The 14,864-nt window shown below is 49.0% G+C and overlaps 5 protein-coding genes and 1 non-coding gene across 8 annotated transcripts; 3 read left to right on the top strand and 3 right to left on the bottom strand.

Annotated features, from left to right (window-relative positions):
- The first annotated feature begins 142 nt into the window (after positions 1-142).
- On the top strand, positions 143-1,393 carry FOIG_13502 (uncharacterized protein). The gene is made up of 2 exons (XM_031214660.1): positions 143-709; positions 758-1,393. Exons 1-2 carry the CDS (start codon positions 325-327, stop codon positions 1,045-1,047), a joined length of 675 nt encoding a protein of 224 aa, XP_031055751.1. The 5' UTR covers positions 143-324; the 3' UTR covers positions 1,048-1,393.
- Positions 1,394-2,792: 1,399 nt separating this feature from the next.
- FOIG_13501 lies at positions 2,793-2,908 on the bottom strand. Its single transcript, XR_004093455.1, has one exon. It is a non-coding gene; the product is annotated as a 5S ribosomal RNA (ribosomal RNA).
- Positions 2,909-4,203: 1,295 nt separating this feature from the next.
- Positions 4,204-5,247, top strand: FOIG_13500 (uncharacterized protein). The gene has a single exon (XM_031214659.1). The coding sequence runs from the start codon at positions 4,292-4,294 to the stop codon at positions 5,018-5,020; it is 729 nt and encodes a 242-aa protein (XP_031055750.1). The 5' UTR covers positions 4,204-4,291; the 3' UTR covers positions 5,021-5,247.
- A 1,932-nt stretch (positions 5,248-7,179) lies between these two features.
- On the bottom strand, positions 7,180-8,950 carry FOIG_13499 (uncharacterized protein). Of its 2 annotated transcripts, XM_031214657.1 has the most exons (5): positions 8,517-8,950; positions 8,085-8,454; positions 7,915-8,032; positions 7,721-7,861; positions 7,180-7,668 (listed from the first exon to the last, which is right to left on the bottom strand). In XM_031214657.1, exons 1-5 carry the CDS (start codon positions 8,661-8,663, stop codon positions 7,269-7,271), a joined length of 1,176 nt encoding a protein of 391 aa, XP_031055748.1. In that variant the 5' UTR covers positions 8,664-8,950; the 3' UTR covers positions 7,180-7,268. The 2 variants fall into 2 exon arrangements, with proteins under 2 accessions (XP_031055748.1, XP_031055749.1); XM_031214658.1 differs by having other exon boundaries at positions 8,085-8,950.
- Positions 8,951-10,530: 1,580 nt separating this feature from the next.
- FOIG_13498 (uncharacterized protein) lies at positions 10,531-13,012 on the top strand. 2 transcript variants are annotated; one of them, XM_031214656.1, is made up of 3 exons: positions 10,692-11,401; positions 11,455-12,729; positions 12,802-13,012. In XM_031214656.1, the coding sequence occupies exons 1-2, from the start codon at positions 10,874-10,876 to the stop codon at positions 12,727-12,729; spliced, it is 1,803 nt and encodes a 600-aa protein (XP_031055747.1). In that variant the 5' UTR covers positions 10,692-10,873; the 3' UTR covers positions 12,802-13,012. The 2 variants fall into 2 exon arrangements, with proteins under 2 accessions (XP_031055746.1, XP_031055747.1); XM_031214655.1 differs by having other exon boundaries at positions 10,531-11,401; positions 11,455-13,012.
- On the bottom strand, positions 10,531-14,854 carry FOIG_13497 (cytochrome P450 oxidoreductase). The gene is made up of 3 exons (XM_031214654.1): positions 14,444-14,854; positions 13,143-14,391; positions 10,531-13,086 (listed from the first exon to the last, which is right to left on the bottom strand). Exons 1-3 carry the CDS (start codon positions 14,761-14,763, stop codon positions 13,051-13,053), a joined length of 1,605 nt encoding a protein of 534 aa, XP_031055745.1. The 5' UTR covers positions 14,764-14,854; the 3' UTR covers positions 10,531-13,050.
- Between the last annotated feature and the right edge of the window lie 10 nt (positions 14,855-14,864).

The following is a 14,864-nucleotide window of genomic DNA, read 5'->3' as shown; positions in this document are numbered from 1 at the left end:
AATCTGGGCATCTGTATCACTCACTGCCAATCTAGCTCATTTGCCAGCATTCCTGCATTAGGCCACTGTATCCTTGCACCCAAGGAGGGGAGAGTAAGACATTGTGCTCAGCTCGGATGCGCCGTCTGAGGTCATCGGAGTAACAGCGGGGTCATCATGCAGATCTCAGCTCGTCAACAGAGACACAATATCAATAGATTCACATGCGCTCTTGGCTTAGACACGGCTCATATGTATAAGAAGATGCCTCTGTCCTTTGTTGTTGAGGGCAGCAGCTCGTATCCAAGTCCATATTCCCTGACGCGATAGCAAACTTGATCCAAAATGCTTCCCTCTTTTCTCCTCTCATCGCTGCTGTGCCTCTCCACAGTCTCAGCTCTGCCCAACCCAATTATCGCTGAGAGAGCAGCCTGCGATTGTACCGGCACTCGCGACGGTGGATCCAGCTCCAAAGATTACATCTGCCGTGATGCTCGGCTCGGCCCTACGAAGCTTCCAAAGAAGCTCCCGCTGAGCGCAACCGTGGAGAGCTACAACCGCTTCGGTGGCCTTACACCAATTCAATTCCTCCAGACATGGACAGACGAGAAGGGCAACTACAAATACCCTCCGCAGAATGGCTTCCAGCTTGACGCGAATGGCAATGCCATCAATGGCAGCATGGTTCTCCAGGTCGGAACTCTCGTAGATCGATTTGGAAGCGAATACGGTAAGTCGCGTCGCCTCAGTCCAACAGCACAGTCTAACAGCATTTTAGGATCATACGTCTCTGCTGCCTCTGCTCCCTACTCGCAAAGAGCTCTCCCTCCTTCGAACTTGGCTACAAACCCCGATACTCCAGACTTCCCGTACAACTACCACGTCTACCGGGTCATCAAGCCTCTTACAGTGGTTGGAGGACCTATCGCGCCTTGGTTTGGCCAGCCCGGTCTCGGAGCGCAGTTCTTCACTGGCGAAACTGGCAATGTCAAGTTTTTGATTGAGCAAAACTATTTGCAGAAGGAGGATCCGTCAGCTCTTGTTTACAAGTCTGATGGTTGCGCATGATTATTTGGGGTTTGATTGAGGTGGACTTTATGTAATGATCTTACGACGAACGACTTATGGATACGTCAGTCCATTCGAGTAGATAATGTCAACCGGGAACAATAGTATCGCTTTTAAGTGTTCCATTCATTTGAAGTCGGCATGCGACAAAATACGCGGTGTGATATTGCATTCAGCTATGATGTCTTCAATCGAGGTCCGCCAAGGCATCGAGGGAAATATACTTCAAGAAATCAATATTTTTCCGGATAACAGGTTAGTTTTGTAAGCATTTTGATCATCGCAGACACTTTCGTGCTTGAGCCAGGCGGTCATATGGCAACTGAATATGCAACCCAGAACTTGGAGGCTCTTGGTGCAGCAAATCGCGGCCCGGAAATATGCAGCCTGTCTGATGGGGAACACATTCTTGACAGAGAATGTGACGTCGGACGAAACGATCTGTGATATCGCGAGGCTCGCCCACGTGTCCGGTCCCAGTTTTGACGCTCAGCGGCATAGAACTTTCTGATGTGACCCGAAGAGGCGTGGCAAATGATGCAGTCAATTGGTGCATCTTCAACCCCTCCAGAAATATCTTCGCGCTGCCTCGAACTCTGTCAATTGTGGCAGGCGACGATTGAGGCACTGGGAGACATTCGTCTACTGGTCAATGATACTGTGGTACTTTCGCTTCGACCAAGCGAAATGAATCTCCCAGCCACCGCATTTTCAACCACGAATACCTCAGGTCTCAAAACCATATTCTGCCAAACCTCCGTTTTCACCGCCCCAGTCTTCAGTATAAATTTCTCGTCGAGCCCGCCCAAGCTACGCTTCTCTTCTTCTTTTCTCCTTAGCTCTCTTTGCCTTTTGGCTTAGATCAAGTGTAGTATCTGTTCTTTTCAGTTTAATCTCTGAAAGATGTCTAAGGACATCAATCGTGATTATTCCTATTTTTGGCCAACGGATGGCTTCCTCTATGCTTGCATATGATCCCGTCCACAGTGTCCCTAGTATTACACTGCCTCTAGGTGACGCGAACACGCGCTTGTTGAGCTCCATCCCTTTTCATTACTTTCTCGGGCTTGCCTGAGTGGTGAAGAAGAGTGTAAATCGTAAATGAATGTGACGCAAAAGCGCGTTGAAACGCGCATGTTTGACTCTCGTCGCGCTTTGTTCGTTTCTCAGTAATCCGATATTCATGGTTGGTCATTCGTCATGTAGGCATTGTGAATTTTGATGTGAATAAATAATGACGATGAGCTCCGATGTACACCATTCTCTAAAGGGAGCTCGCTGCCCGTGAATCAATTTGCTATTTGCCTATGAAATACACTTGGAATATTTAATTTGCGTGAACGACCTGTTAGGTTGCGTCTGTCATGACGTCTTTAGGCTTAATTGTAAATTGGTTGAATCACGTTTTGCATATCGCTGATAAACATTTCACGGCGTGAAGTATCTTTCACATAGCTGCGCGACGCCATTAAAAAGACACATTTAGTTCTGAGATCATTGAAGCATAACGGCATGTGATATCACATTCATCCTTTAAGCCTTTTCTCTTATTTACAGCATCAAAGAGCATATTTAGGGTAAGGGATTTAGCCTGGCAGCGAGAGTCACATCAGGAGATTACCGGGTAATTTCCTGTCAATCAAAGTTGCACACATCACGTGCGCTCCCGACCATACAGACCCAAAACTTTTTTGCGCAAACAGGGGGCCACGACTTGTTATTCACCATCAGCAAAAAGAGAATTTAACATACAACAGCGGGGATTCGCTGGTCGTCACCGACCCAACTACTAATCCGCCGGTTAGTGGCTTGACTATGGGAGAGCGGACGGGATCCCGTATTTTCCACTACCTTTGGTCGTATGTGCTTGGTAGACCAGCAACTGCAGCTCATAACAACAGCAGTTCCCCTACTGGTATTGTGCATCAGAAGACCTTTGTCAGCACCTCAGTTTGTGCTGGAAACATGTCAGGAACTTTAATTTTGAAATCGTAGATCTAGAGACGTCAGCGTGTTGAAGAGCCTGAAACCAAAACGCGCATAAACGCCAACAGCCGTCTACATCAGACGATTCACTACCATATCACTGGGCCATCTCGCTTCAAACTTGCATCGACATGACATCCCGTCCATCCAAGCGAGCAGAAGCAAAGAATGCTTGGGAATGTAAACACCGGGCCGCGTAACCTTGTTTCTTGAAACAGGGCCACGGGAAAACTCGTCCATCTTGGTCAAAGCTTGCATCCATCTCCACCGTGACACGATTCATACCACGATGACATCTTGATCCATGGCTATTGCGATCGAGCGGTTCGCATCTTCCCGTTTCCCTGCTCATCCCAATGCAGTAATAAGCACTCGACCTCTCCGGCTTGGTATTCATAGCAAGTCATCTGAACTCGGCCGTGCCGCAAATATTCTCCTATCTATAGTTATCGTGATGATTGCATGCTGCATTGCCATTATATGCTTAACCAACCTTCCGGGAAGCTATTTTAGTGCGGTGCGATCAGCAGGAATTAAACCGGGACGTTTCCCTCTGATAGATGAAAAACCCGTGAAACAGGACGAATTAAAAGACTAGTTTTCCACGAATAAAACTCTAAATACGCGTTTCGCCCATTGTTTTCGCATACTGTCACTAATAAATCTGAGGCGGCTATGGAGACACAGTACCCATCCAATCTGTTTCAGGCAAGATCTCGCCAAGACGTTGCTTTAGACAGGCGGATAATCGGGCTCACGTTCCGATTTTTCTTGGTCATTTTTTGTTCCTGAAACGTGACACAGCGAATCGACAGGCGGCTCTTCTGTCCGGTGGCCGAAAAGACGCAATGGATCTGATGCTACACTGCAGACCGAAATAATGCCAGGCGTTACGCCAGCTCTTAAGGCGAGACGCTTGGCTACTACCCCCTTTAATATCGGTCCTCTTGATGTGGCTGTCGATGACGATCATAGCTCCCTTTGGGAAACACGGACGCTGATACTCCTTTCGATAGGGCACGAATTCGTCTAGTTCCAGTTTTATCTCCGTCGACCAAAAGGGTCACCTTGTTTCGTGTATAGACTCACAGGAATAGATGCTCCATGTAGGTATTATAGATCAGATGGCTATATAAACGTGAGAGAGTCTTGTCGAGATGTTTCCAAATCAGCCTCCCAGCAAGCTTCTCTTCACTTCTCACCAATCGACCTTTGCCCAACAAGCCTTCTTGTCTTTAACAGTTTCTAAACCGCAAACATGCACTGCAACCTCTCTCTCGGTGTCGTGGCTGCTCTCCTCGCTGGAGCCAACGCCCACGGTCACGTCGCAAAGGTCATTGCCGGTGGCAAGGAGTACACCGGCGGTATTCCCCACGGTGCTCCCTCTGACGCTGTCGGCTGGGCCGCTGGCAACCAGGACAACGGCTTCGTTTCACCCGATGCCTTCAAGTCCGCCGATATCATCTGCCACAAGAGCGCTAAGCCCGTCTCCAACGCCGTCGTTGTTGCCGCTGGTGATGTTGTCACTCTGAAGTGGGACACCTGGCCCGAGTCTCACCACGGCCCCGTCACTGAGTACCTCGCTCCCGTCAGCGGTGACTTTGCCAGCATCAACAAGCAGAGCCTCCGATGGGTCAAGGTCGCTCAGAAGGGTCTCAAGTCTGGCAGCAACCCTGGTGACTGGGCCTCCGACGATCTCATCCGCGATGGCTTCTCATGGAAGTTCACCGTCCCCAAGAACCTCAAGGCCGGTAAATACGTTCTCCGACACGAGATCATCGGTCTTCACTCTGCTGGCCAGGCCAACGGTGCTCAGGCCTACCCCCAGTGCATCAACCTCGAGGTTACTGGCAGTGGCGGCCAGGCTATCAGCGGTGGTGGCGACTTCACTACCTTCTACACTCCCACCGACCCTGGTATCCTCTTCAACCTCTACCAGTCTTTCTCTTCCTACCCCATTCCCGGCCCTGCTGTGCGAACTATCTAAGACGATTCCGAGGTGGTGCAGACAAGTGGTTTCTAGTCCCAGGTCGAGCTTGGGACCAAAGAGCTGGGCAAAGGGCATGCCTTAGGCTCTGATATTCATTGGTTGCCGCTAGTCGGTTCACGTTTTCACAAGCAGCAGAGCTGTGTTGTTCATGTATCTACATTTATGACCCGTACAAAGTTACCTTATGCAATGAACATATTGAATTCAAGCAAGAAAGCCTCCCCTCAGGTGATTCATGTAATACGATTGATGTCAACGAGCTAACCTGTCAAGTCTAAACTCGCATCGTAATGTTTCATGCGCTAAAAAAAGGTTCCCGTTGGCGCTTAAAACTCTGTCCATTTTAAGGATTTCAGGCTGAAATCAGAGCTTATTGCCAGCATGTAACATAATGACTATCTGCATATGCAATGCAACCCTGAGTATGGGCTGACTTGCAGTCGGGAACACCGATGCAACATGTTTGCAAGAATTGCTGTCCGAACTTGGAGCCAAGGGCGTTCATAATGAGCGAGAAAAGCTGCGGCATCATGCTAAGTTTATTTCTGAAAGCTGGAAAGAGTTTCACTGAGATACGGCATCTATTTCCGGAACATGAGCATGCCTTTCTGTTGGGTCTCAAGTCCCAGTGCAGTATTGATTTACCCAAACATCGCAATCATTTATTGCACATGCAACTCTGAGGTCATAGGAAAACTATTTCCCCTTGTGATCTCTGATATCTAGGAATCCTTGGTCTAGGTAAAATTCAGTGGTGCTGTTAATAATGCCTGCAAAGGCACCCACTGCGTTCTCGCCGACTTTCATGTCATGCCCCTTTCCTCGATAAATGTAAGCACCTATTCTCAAAGATACTTCGACGGTTTCGTTTTCATAATCCCTAAGCATCTATTTGGAAAGAAACTGGTGGTCTTGGCTGCTTTGTTGCGGACATGTACATGGTGAATGAGCGAAGAACAACTATGCAACATCGAACGTATGACAGCTCGGCCCGGGTCACATCTTTAAATGAGACAGTGAACGTTGCACGTGACTGGTTCAGGACACCTACCTTTATAATCCCAAGGAACTCTCTATATCATCGGCGAAGAGTGGTGTAGTGGTATCTACCTACAACCTATAAACCTTCTAAAATCCGAACCTAAAATCCTAAAACTCTCATCCCTACTCCACTCTTCGCTTTTTGAAGGTCACAAGTTCGAGGTTACCATCGACAGTTCTTTTTTTGATCTTTTAGAGCACATAGCATATGCTTTGATCCGAAGTATTGCTGTCGATTAACCCACGATGCATAACTGCCACGATGATGAATGGAGGCGATTCCTGACGTAGCAAGTCATATCCTTATGTAGAATAGTTCAGAGTAAATCCATAGCGCAGGATATGCATAGACAGACTGCCGTTACCCTTAGGTGGCTTAGAATGCGTATACAAAGAGGAGGCGAGGCGGGTATCTATCGCTTAGATGGTAATAGTGATATTGTCTACAAACGAATCATCATGACTAATACCAGTTCATTCAACATTGAAAAAAGGCTTGGGTTATTATTCCAGGGAGTTATAATTGATGGTAGGTTGTATGTGCTGTCAAGCAACGGATGATGTTGTGAAATAGCTATAGCGTAATCCCTGCGTAACCACTGACACAATATCCCAGCACCACTGCCTATGACGGACATGATTGGTGCCGTGAAATATGTATTGTCCTAGGTATGAGATTGAATTCACCAGCCTCGATTCGCTGTTGGTAAATGTACCAGTAGTTTTGTCCAGAGAGACTCTTTAGTAGCTTCTATCGTTGATGGACCCCCCTTTTGTATCATATTGAAATGAAAGTAATAAAAAAGAAGTGAACAATGGTACGTGTCTTACATCGAATAACGGCCATGAGCCTCCGCTCAAGTCTGAACTTCCGCCTAAGCTGATCGTTGTCACCGTATATACCAATATGGAACACCCGACGAAGAAAATGAGCGCACAACAGGGGTTTAAGACGCCAGTTTCAACGAAAGTAAGAAAAGCCAAGAGATTAAATCTTGCAGGAACTGTTCTCAAAACTCAAATTCCGCAGTCCGGAGCCCATTCTGCTCTAGAGGGTTGAGACGCTGGCTTCCTCGACCAGGCCCGGGACTGATCCGAACTTGGTAGGTCTAAGGTGTACGATACTGATAAAAACATTGTAAACGAAAATATATAGCATGAATGTATACACACAGGTCATTAAAAATAGTGTGATTAATCTAATTTAAAACGAGGGCGCTCTTTCAGCATTTTGATGCCCGGGTTTCCCTTGCGCTGGCGGCAACCCCCTAAGCTCTATCGAATTTTCATCGCTAAATGTGCTCAAACGCTCGTGGTGCACTCTAACTTCTTCAGTCTTCATCACGCCCCCGGAACTCATAGACATCTTAGTCTGGCTTTGGCTTCCGTCTGAATCGTCCTGGAGATGCTCTTGCGATTCTTGCCATCCTGACATGATGACGACCGAATTTCGACCATAGCGTGAGTTGGAGTTATATCGCTTTGACTGCCGAGCATTTGATGCCCCGGCCGTGTTTCTTGTGTCGACGTCGCGGGGCGTTGTATTGGTCCTGTTACGGTTATAGCTTCGTGAACTTGACTTGAGCTCTCGATACAGCATACGGCTATTTAAATTAGCAAGGCGGCCACATAAGAGGAAACGGAATTGTAACATACAGAACTGGAATGCAGATGGCCATGATGGAAGCGGCAGGCTCTGTCAAGGTCCAGATCGTGAGGTCGACGCGGTCATAGGTGATGTCCTCACTCTTCATGCTGACGACCAGTACAGCCTTGACTATACCAGTAATTCCAGCGCTTTTAGTATGTTAGTAACTTAATACCGTATGTTGATGGTACTTTGTACTCACATAGCACCTAAACTCATAGCGACAGCAACGCCGAGTCGCTCTCGTCGACGCATGGTCATGCGCATCAGGATTACCCAAGGTAGTAAAGCAAGAACAAAGTCGAGAATCGCGGAGTAATCTGAGAAATGTAAGTCGCTAACCACAATCATTGTTGATATCCAAGGACCTACAAGCAGCGAATAGTTGGAACGTGAGAAGCTTTGACTTGTCCCAGCAAGTTCCAGGCACGTTGTGATTCCAGACCCTCTCGAGAGGCGTGCATTTGGCGAAACCAAAAATCCAGACCAAGTTCATCGAGACGTTGATAGTGACGATAATAAAGATGAGGAAGTACTTCATCCATGCGTTGGTGGCAATTCGGTATAACGTGATGGCGAAAGATGTCTTGCTGATTGTCGTAGCCATTATACCAAAAGCAGCTCCCACAATGGTCGTCTTGTTTATTATTATGAGGTTCTCGTCACTAATCGTAGCTGCGTGTCGTCCGAAGCCGAGAGATACGAGATATGTGTTGAGGGAGACAGAAATGGCGAGCGCCACCTATACTCATGACATTCACTGGTCAGAGACAACATCAAGAGAGGCATTTGCAGATAACTTACCCAAGCCGCGATAAGGCACCAATCATCATGCCATAAACCTTTGCCTCTCCATAGTTTGCAGTAAACACGCAGAAACAACAAGATGAGACTCAGCAGGCACAGAGTCCATATTGACACCAGCAATCTGGTTCCTCGTTCATCTTCCATTGTAACGCTCAGAGAACCAGAAGACAAGGGAAACAAAAAAGAAGCGAGACGTCAAGACATGCGCGGCAAGCAATGGTGGGAGAGCCAGACGCCGATCCGGATTTCGGGCAGCGAACAGCGGAGATCCTGGGAATAGTGGTCCCTGGGGTTTTATATACAACGCCACAGTGACACTCGGCCCCCCTTGGGATTAACCTTGATCAAAAGGTCCCTTCCGTGGGCAATCGTGTCATCAACATCAGATTCAGTAGGGATTGACAGACATAGCGGCCGAACAGATGGATTCATTACTGGGTCAGCGCTTTGATCGCGCACCCACCAGGATAGGGCTGCAGCGTAGAGATGGTGGCAACAGGAACCTCTGCAGCGCCCCTTTTTCTCCTTGTCGGAGCCGACTTTACTGGGTTGATCAATGAGAATGACTACAGTGGTCATTGCTAAGTTTGGAATGGCGGACCAGTGCCGCTAGACTGGTGATTTTGGTGCGTTGGTGGCTGAAAGTTCGGAGTAAGGCCCTTCTGCCGTCCACTGATACGTCGGAGAAATTCGTTCCCAGCTCAGATCTAACAAATGCCTGTCTTCAAGAGCCGAGTTTCCCGCGGCCGACCGGGTATAGCATGAGAGGATCAAACACACTGCCAAGCGAGACGGGCATTTATTTGAAGACCCTTTCCCCTTATTCATAAACCCGGTGAAACGAGATGTGTTGGCTGCTTACTGACTTACCTGCGACGTGTGTCCATGCTGATCGGGGTGCAATTCCACGTGTGTACCAAGGAACGACGATGATCTTTTCTTTTCTCGAGAAAAAAACCAGAATCATGGGACGAACCTCGCATGAACCGTGTTGACAGATCTTACACGTCAGAAAAAGCAAGCGAAAGGACCCGAGCCAGATTTAATTGTCGCTGCTCGGCGATGAGAACCATGTCGGATGTAACCCTATCCGTAGAGGAGCAATGATTTACAGGCCCTTGACGGAAATCATGGCTACAGAGTGGGGACGAGTCCAGTATTTTAATGAACCGAGTATCTTTGCATTAATCAGTGATCTGTCAACGGAAATTCATCCCGGAGCTACTAAAGGCTGATTACAACCCACACAATCGTGAGACCTAGAGAAAAGTTCAGCATCCTTCGTCTCTCTAGCTTGCTCACCTACCACCAAACGATCTCACCCAAGGGAAGTTTTTGAGGTACCCGAAGGGCGCCAAGACTCTAAAAATATGGATTTCGTTTACGAATATCCATCGATGGAGCGGGGGATTATCCGGATCCCCCATATCACTCCATAATAATGGAGCATAATGCCCATAAGCTCTTCCGAATTGACCAAGAGTGACTCCATTTCAGTGTCCGTCTCTTGGGGCCGTCCCTTAATCACGCAACAACCCCTTAGCGAGTGACAGTCCAGCACCGGCTTTTCCCTCTAGGGGGGGCTACGTCCGCCAATTTAGGGCGTTTTGAGCATCTCCTAGCCCTAAGCTTAACTAAGTTGGGATTTGGTTGCGATGTTAGGCGCCCCTTTGCCTCTAGAAGCAATCTAAACTTTCTGCCAAGTGCCAACGGCTTTCCTTTCCCTAAAGGCCCCGGGATACCGCCTTCCGGCGCAGGGATTGAAGTCAGTTGGTCCAGCGAGTTCATGCTGGCGAGTGTTTGTGATGGAGAATTATTGCAGTAGTCAGTAGAGTTACTTGATGGTTGATGGAGCAATCCTTTTTGGGAGATTTGCAACTCAACATGTCAATGACTCGAGATCGGAGCATCATGTGGGGGAGCTGAACCTGATCGCCCACATTTGGTCGGTGTTGGAGAAAGAATATGGAAGGGATCGGCAGACCTACCAAAGCATAATTCCTCCCAGGCAGCGAGATATTCTGTCGTGCCCGCTCTGCAATTCTTTGCGAGCAACAAAGTGGCAGTTCTTTTAGGCGAATGCTGGCTCTTCTTCGGATGCACAATCCCTGGGGCAAGAGAATGTAATCTCACTCAAGTCATGACATGGTAGACCATGTTTTTTGTATGGACAATGCTCCTTTCTCACGGCCCACCATGCCTCGACGTCCGTTGAACTTAAAGACAGCGATCGACATGACAAGCCACTGATGCAAGTTTCTTAAACGAGCTTCCTCATTTTTCTTCCAGACGTTGTCTAGAAGCTCAGCTCCCGATTCTCACTGCACCTTGTCCCTTTGTCAAAACGCTACAAGATGCATTCCTCAAACACACTAAGCCTGCTCTTGGCGGCTTTCTCTGGCTATGCTTCTGCCCTTCCTCATTACCCTGCCCCTCCTGTTCCTGGCGTTCCTGGCGATCATCATCCTCCTCGCCCTCGAGGACCTCGAGGACCTCCCAGTCCTCCTTCCCCTCCCTCTCCCTCTGCTCCCGTTCCCGGCCCTCCCCACGTTTCCCCTCCAGGCGTTCCTACTGCTCAAGTCTGCAACGGAACTTACCAGGGCAAGCATGACACCACGTATGATCATGATCTGTTCCTTGGCATGCCCTATGCCCAACCTCCCGTAGGCCCGTTGCGTTTCTCTTCACCCAAGTCTCTTGATAAGGCCTGGAAGGGACCTCGATCTGCCACTGAGTTCGGATGGATGTGTATTGGTTACGGCTCTGATACCCAGAGCCTCGGTAACCCTGTCAATGAGGACTGCTTGACCATTAACATCGTACGACCTTCTGGTGTCAAGGCCGGAGATGAGCTCCCCGTTGGCCTTTGGGTTCATGGAGGCGTCAGTTCCCATCCTATATACCCAACGCTATATTATGACTAACAATATGACAGAGCTACACCAACGGCGGTTCCCGAGACCCTAGGTACAACCTGAGCTACATCGTTGATCAATCCGTCAAGGAGGGTAAGCCCATTGTCGCTGCCTCCATCAACTACCGTGTGTCGCAATGGGGTTTCCTCTTCAGCGAAGAGATGCAGAAGGAGAATGCTGGTAACTTGGGCTTCAAGGATCAGCGCCTGGCTATGAGATGGCTTCAGGACAACGTCGCGGCCTTCGGTGGTAGCCCCGACAAGGTCACTATCTGGGGAGAGTCTGCTGGCGCTCGATCCCTGGGTATGCAGCTTGTCGCTTACGAGGGCCAGCACAACAACCTCTTCCGTGCTGCTGTTCTCGAGTCAGGTAGCCCTGTTGCGCTGTTCAATCAGGCTTCTGATTGGCAGGAGTACTATGACGCTCTTGTCAAGAAGACTGGATGCGACTCTGCCTCCGACAACCTCGAGTGTCTTCGTGGCCTTCCTTGGGAGACCCTCAACAACATCTTCAACAACACTACCCCTCTCGACGTCACCGCCCCTGCTCTCACTGCTGTTATCGACGGTGACTTCATGACCGCCCAGGCCTCTAAGCTACTTCTGGCTGGCAAGTTCGCTCACGTTCCTCTTCTCATGGGTAACAACTTCGACGAGGGTACTGCCTACGGTAAGAAGGGTATCAACACTACCGAGCAGTTTCAGTCCTGGCTCTCCAGCCTCGGCCTCAGCCAGACTCAGGTCGCTACTGCTACTACTCTGTACCCTGATATCCCTGATGAGGGGATCCCCGCATCTTTCATTGGCCGTCCTACCAACGAGTATGGCTCCCAGTGGAAGCGTGCCGCCGCCTTCGCTGGTGACTTCCAACAGCACGCTGGACGACGTCTCTTGGCCCAGGTCTACTCGGCCTCTTCCATCCCCGTCTTCTCCTACCTCTGGAACGTTTACGTCAATGGCCTTCCCGCCATCCTTGGAGCTACCCACTTCCAGGAGGTTGCTTTCGTCTTCAACAACGTTAAGGGTGTTGGCTACAAGCCCAACCCCTTTGAAGGCAAGCCCGAGACTTTCGTTGAGCTTGCTGACCTCATGAGCAAGATGTGGGTTTCTTTCATGCACGACTTGACCCCCAATACTGTCAAAACTGCTCCCAGCCATGTTACCTGGCCTCAGTACACGCTTGCAGAGCCTCTTAACATTGTCTTCGATGTCAACAAGACTGACCTCAGCTACACTGCTGTCGACAACGTCCGAAAGGAGGAGGTTGCTTTCCTCCTCGACAGTGTCTTTGCTTAAGTTCGTGGCCAGCAGTCAACACGTTGGCTAGCTGTAATGTATAATAGGGTGCCATTCTAACATCCTTTCTAGGGACGTATCGGCCAGATGGCCGAAGCCCTTTAACACTTTGTATATAGCTTTATCTTCCATTCGTATTAGCGAGCATCTAGCATGACTTGAATAGATCAAAACATCACATAGTCACACAATATGTATCTGTAATCTGCCATAGTTTCTCATTCTAGAGCAACTCATTCGCCCATTCTACGGTCGACGCACTCTCTAATTACCAGACTCTACCAAATTCGCAAACACCTTGCCTCGGTAACGAGCAACAATCTACTCTCTCTTGGTGAAGACCAGCTGGCATTCATCCTAACAGCACCATAAGTCAGTGCACGATACTGTTACTGAGCATGCAACAAACTTACCTCAGGAAACAAAGTAGCAAACACTCTAATCTCCTCCGAACGGCTGGTTGCATGATGCACCCAGTCTAGTTCTAGAGAAGCCTTGCCAATCATGGCAGCCATAGTTAGCGGAACGTACTTGCGAGCCAAGCAATCGTGAGGACCAGCTCCAAAGACAAGCCAATTCTTTGTCTTGGACTCGGCATCACCCGTGATCCATCGGTCAGGGTCAAAAGTCTCAGGGTTTGGATAGGCTTGAGGATCGTGAAGCGCGGGATAGCACGTAGGGACGATGAGAGTGCCTTTGGATACTGTGTACTTGGGTGTGACAGGGAAGGATTTGGTAGCCTCATAGGGGACAAATATGACAGGGGGACGATAGCGAAGAAGCTCTTTAATGACTGCGTTGGTGTAGGGAAGGGACTCGAGCATTGATAGCTCGAACGGTTGGTGCCTGTTACCGTTTCGTACAAGGAGATTCTCTTCTCGAAGACGATCGAGAACATCGGGGCGTTGAGCGAGGACCTGGAATAGCCACGTAGTGGCGCTGCTGGAGGCATCTTGGGAGGCGAACAAGAAGGTGAACATAGTCTGCCCGATTTCATCGTCTGTAAACTCACGGATCAAGTTTCGTGGTTTCTCAACTCCCTCTTCTCCCGCAGCAATACGATCGTAGTATTTCTTGGACTCCATCATGTGCAAAACCCATTGATCAACGATACATCGTGGCTCAGCACCAGAAGCCATATTAGCCTTACAAGCTGCAGCACACTTTGCGAACTCAGCCAGCACAGCATCTGCTGTACGTTTTCCTTTCCAACACTTTGTAAAGGGGATGTAGACAGAGAGAGGTACGTTGACGAGCTCAAGGGCAGCTGTGACCTCATAAAAGTCGTCAGCGATCTTCTCAACAGCATCTTGAGATATGTAATCTCCAAAGAACGTTCGACAAGAGAGAGCACAATTTATCTCTCGGAAAAGACGCATGAATGCCATAGGCTTCCCCTTGTTGGCCTCGCTTGCTGCTACGAACCGGCCGAAGTAATCATCGTATACCTTCTCCTGGACGGGTAGGTAAGTGCTGAGAGCTTTGTTGACAAAGAGCCCGTTGAGTCCTTTGCGGTACTCAGTATGTGCCTTGCCTTGAAGGAAGACCCAGGCGCTTGGTCGCAGGAGGGTTTCGGCCATGGGGACGATGCATGGTTTGGCGTATGTTGGGGACTTGAACACTTTGTGTGCGATATCTCGGTCGGAGGCGAGGACGACGAACCTTGCGAATGATATAAGCGGCTTTTATCGCGAAGAATGGGGCTATGACTTACTTGTGGAACACGGAAACGCAACTCAGAGGACCGCTAGCCCATTGAGCAAGATAGTGGTCGAACTTGGGATAGAGTGCTCGGATGAAAGGGCCCATGAAAGGGATCTTGAAAGCTGGACCGGCAATTGGGCCCTTACGCCAAAGATACATGCATTGATCGTATGCAATCAAGACAACTAGGATCGTGAGGAGTATTTGAGTATTGCTGTAGCCATCAAGGTAGCTTGAGAGCAGCCCATTCCCGTTGGATATGTCATCTTTAAAGGTTAAGCTGGCGTTGCTGACAGCTGCCTCATCTCCGGGGCTGATTATAGATGCCATTCTGGGAACGAAAGTGAACGGGGCAACTAGTCTATGTATTGAAACTGGTACAGATCTGGGGGAATAGAGGTCTTATAAGATAGGACTCAGATCATGCTGGC

The sequence above is a fragment of the Fusarium odoratissimum genome, assembly GCF_000260195.1.
Source record: "Fusarium odoratissimum NRRL 54006 unplaced genomic scaffold supercont1.33, whole genome shotgun sequence".
In the NCBI taxonomy this organism is placed as follows: Eukaryota; Fungi; Ascomycota; class Sordariomycetes; order Hypocreales; family Nectriaceae; genus Fusarium; species Fusarium odoratissimum.
This window is presented reverse-complemented; position numbering and strand designations above follow the sequence as displayed.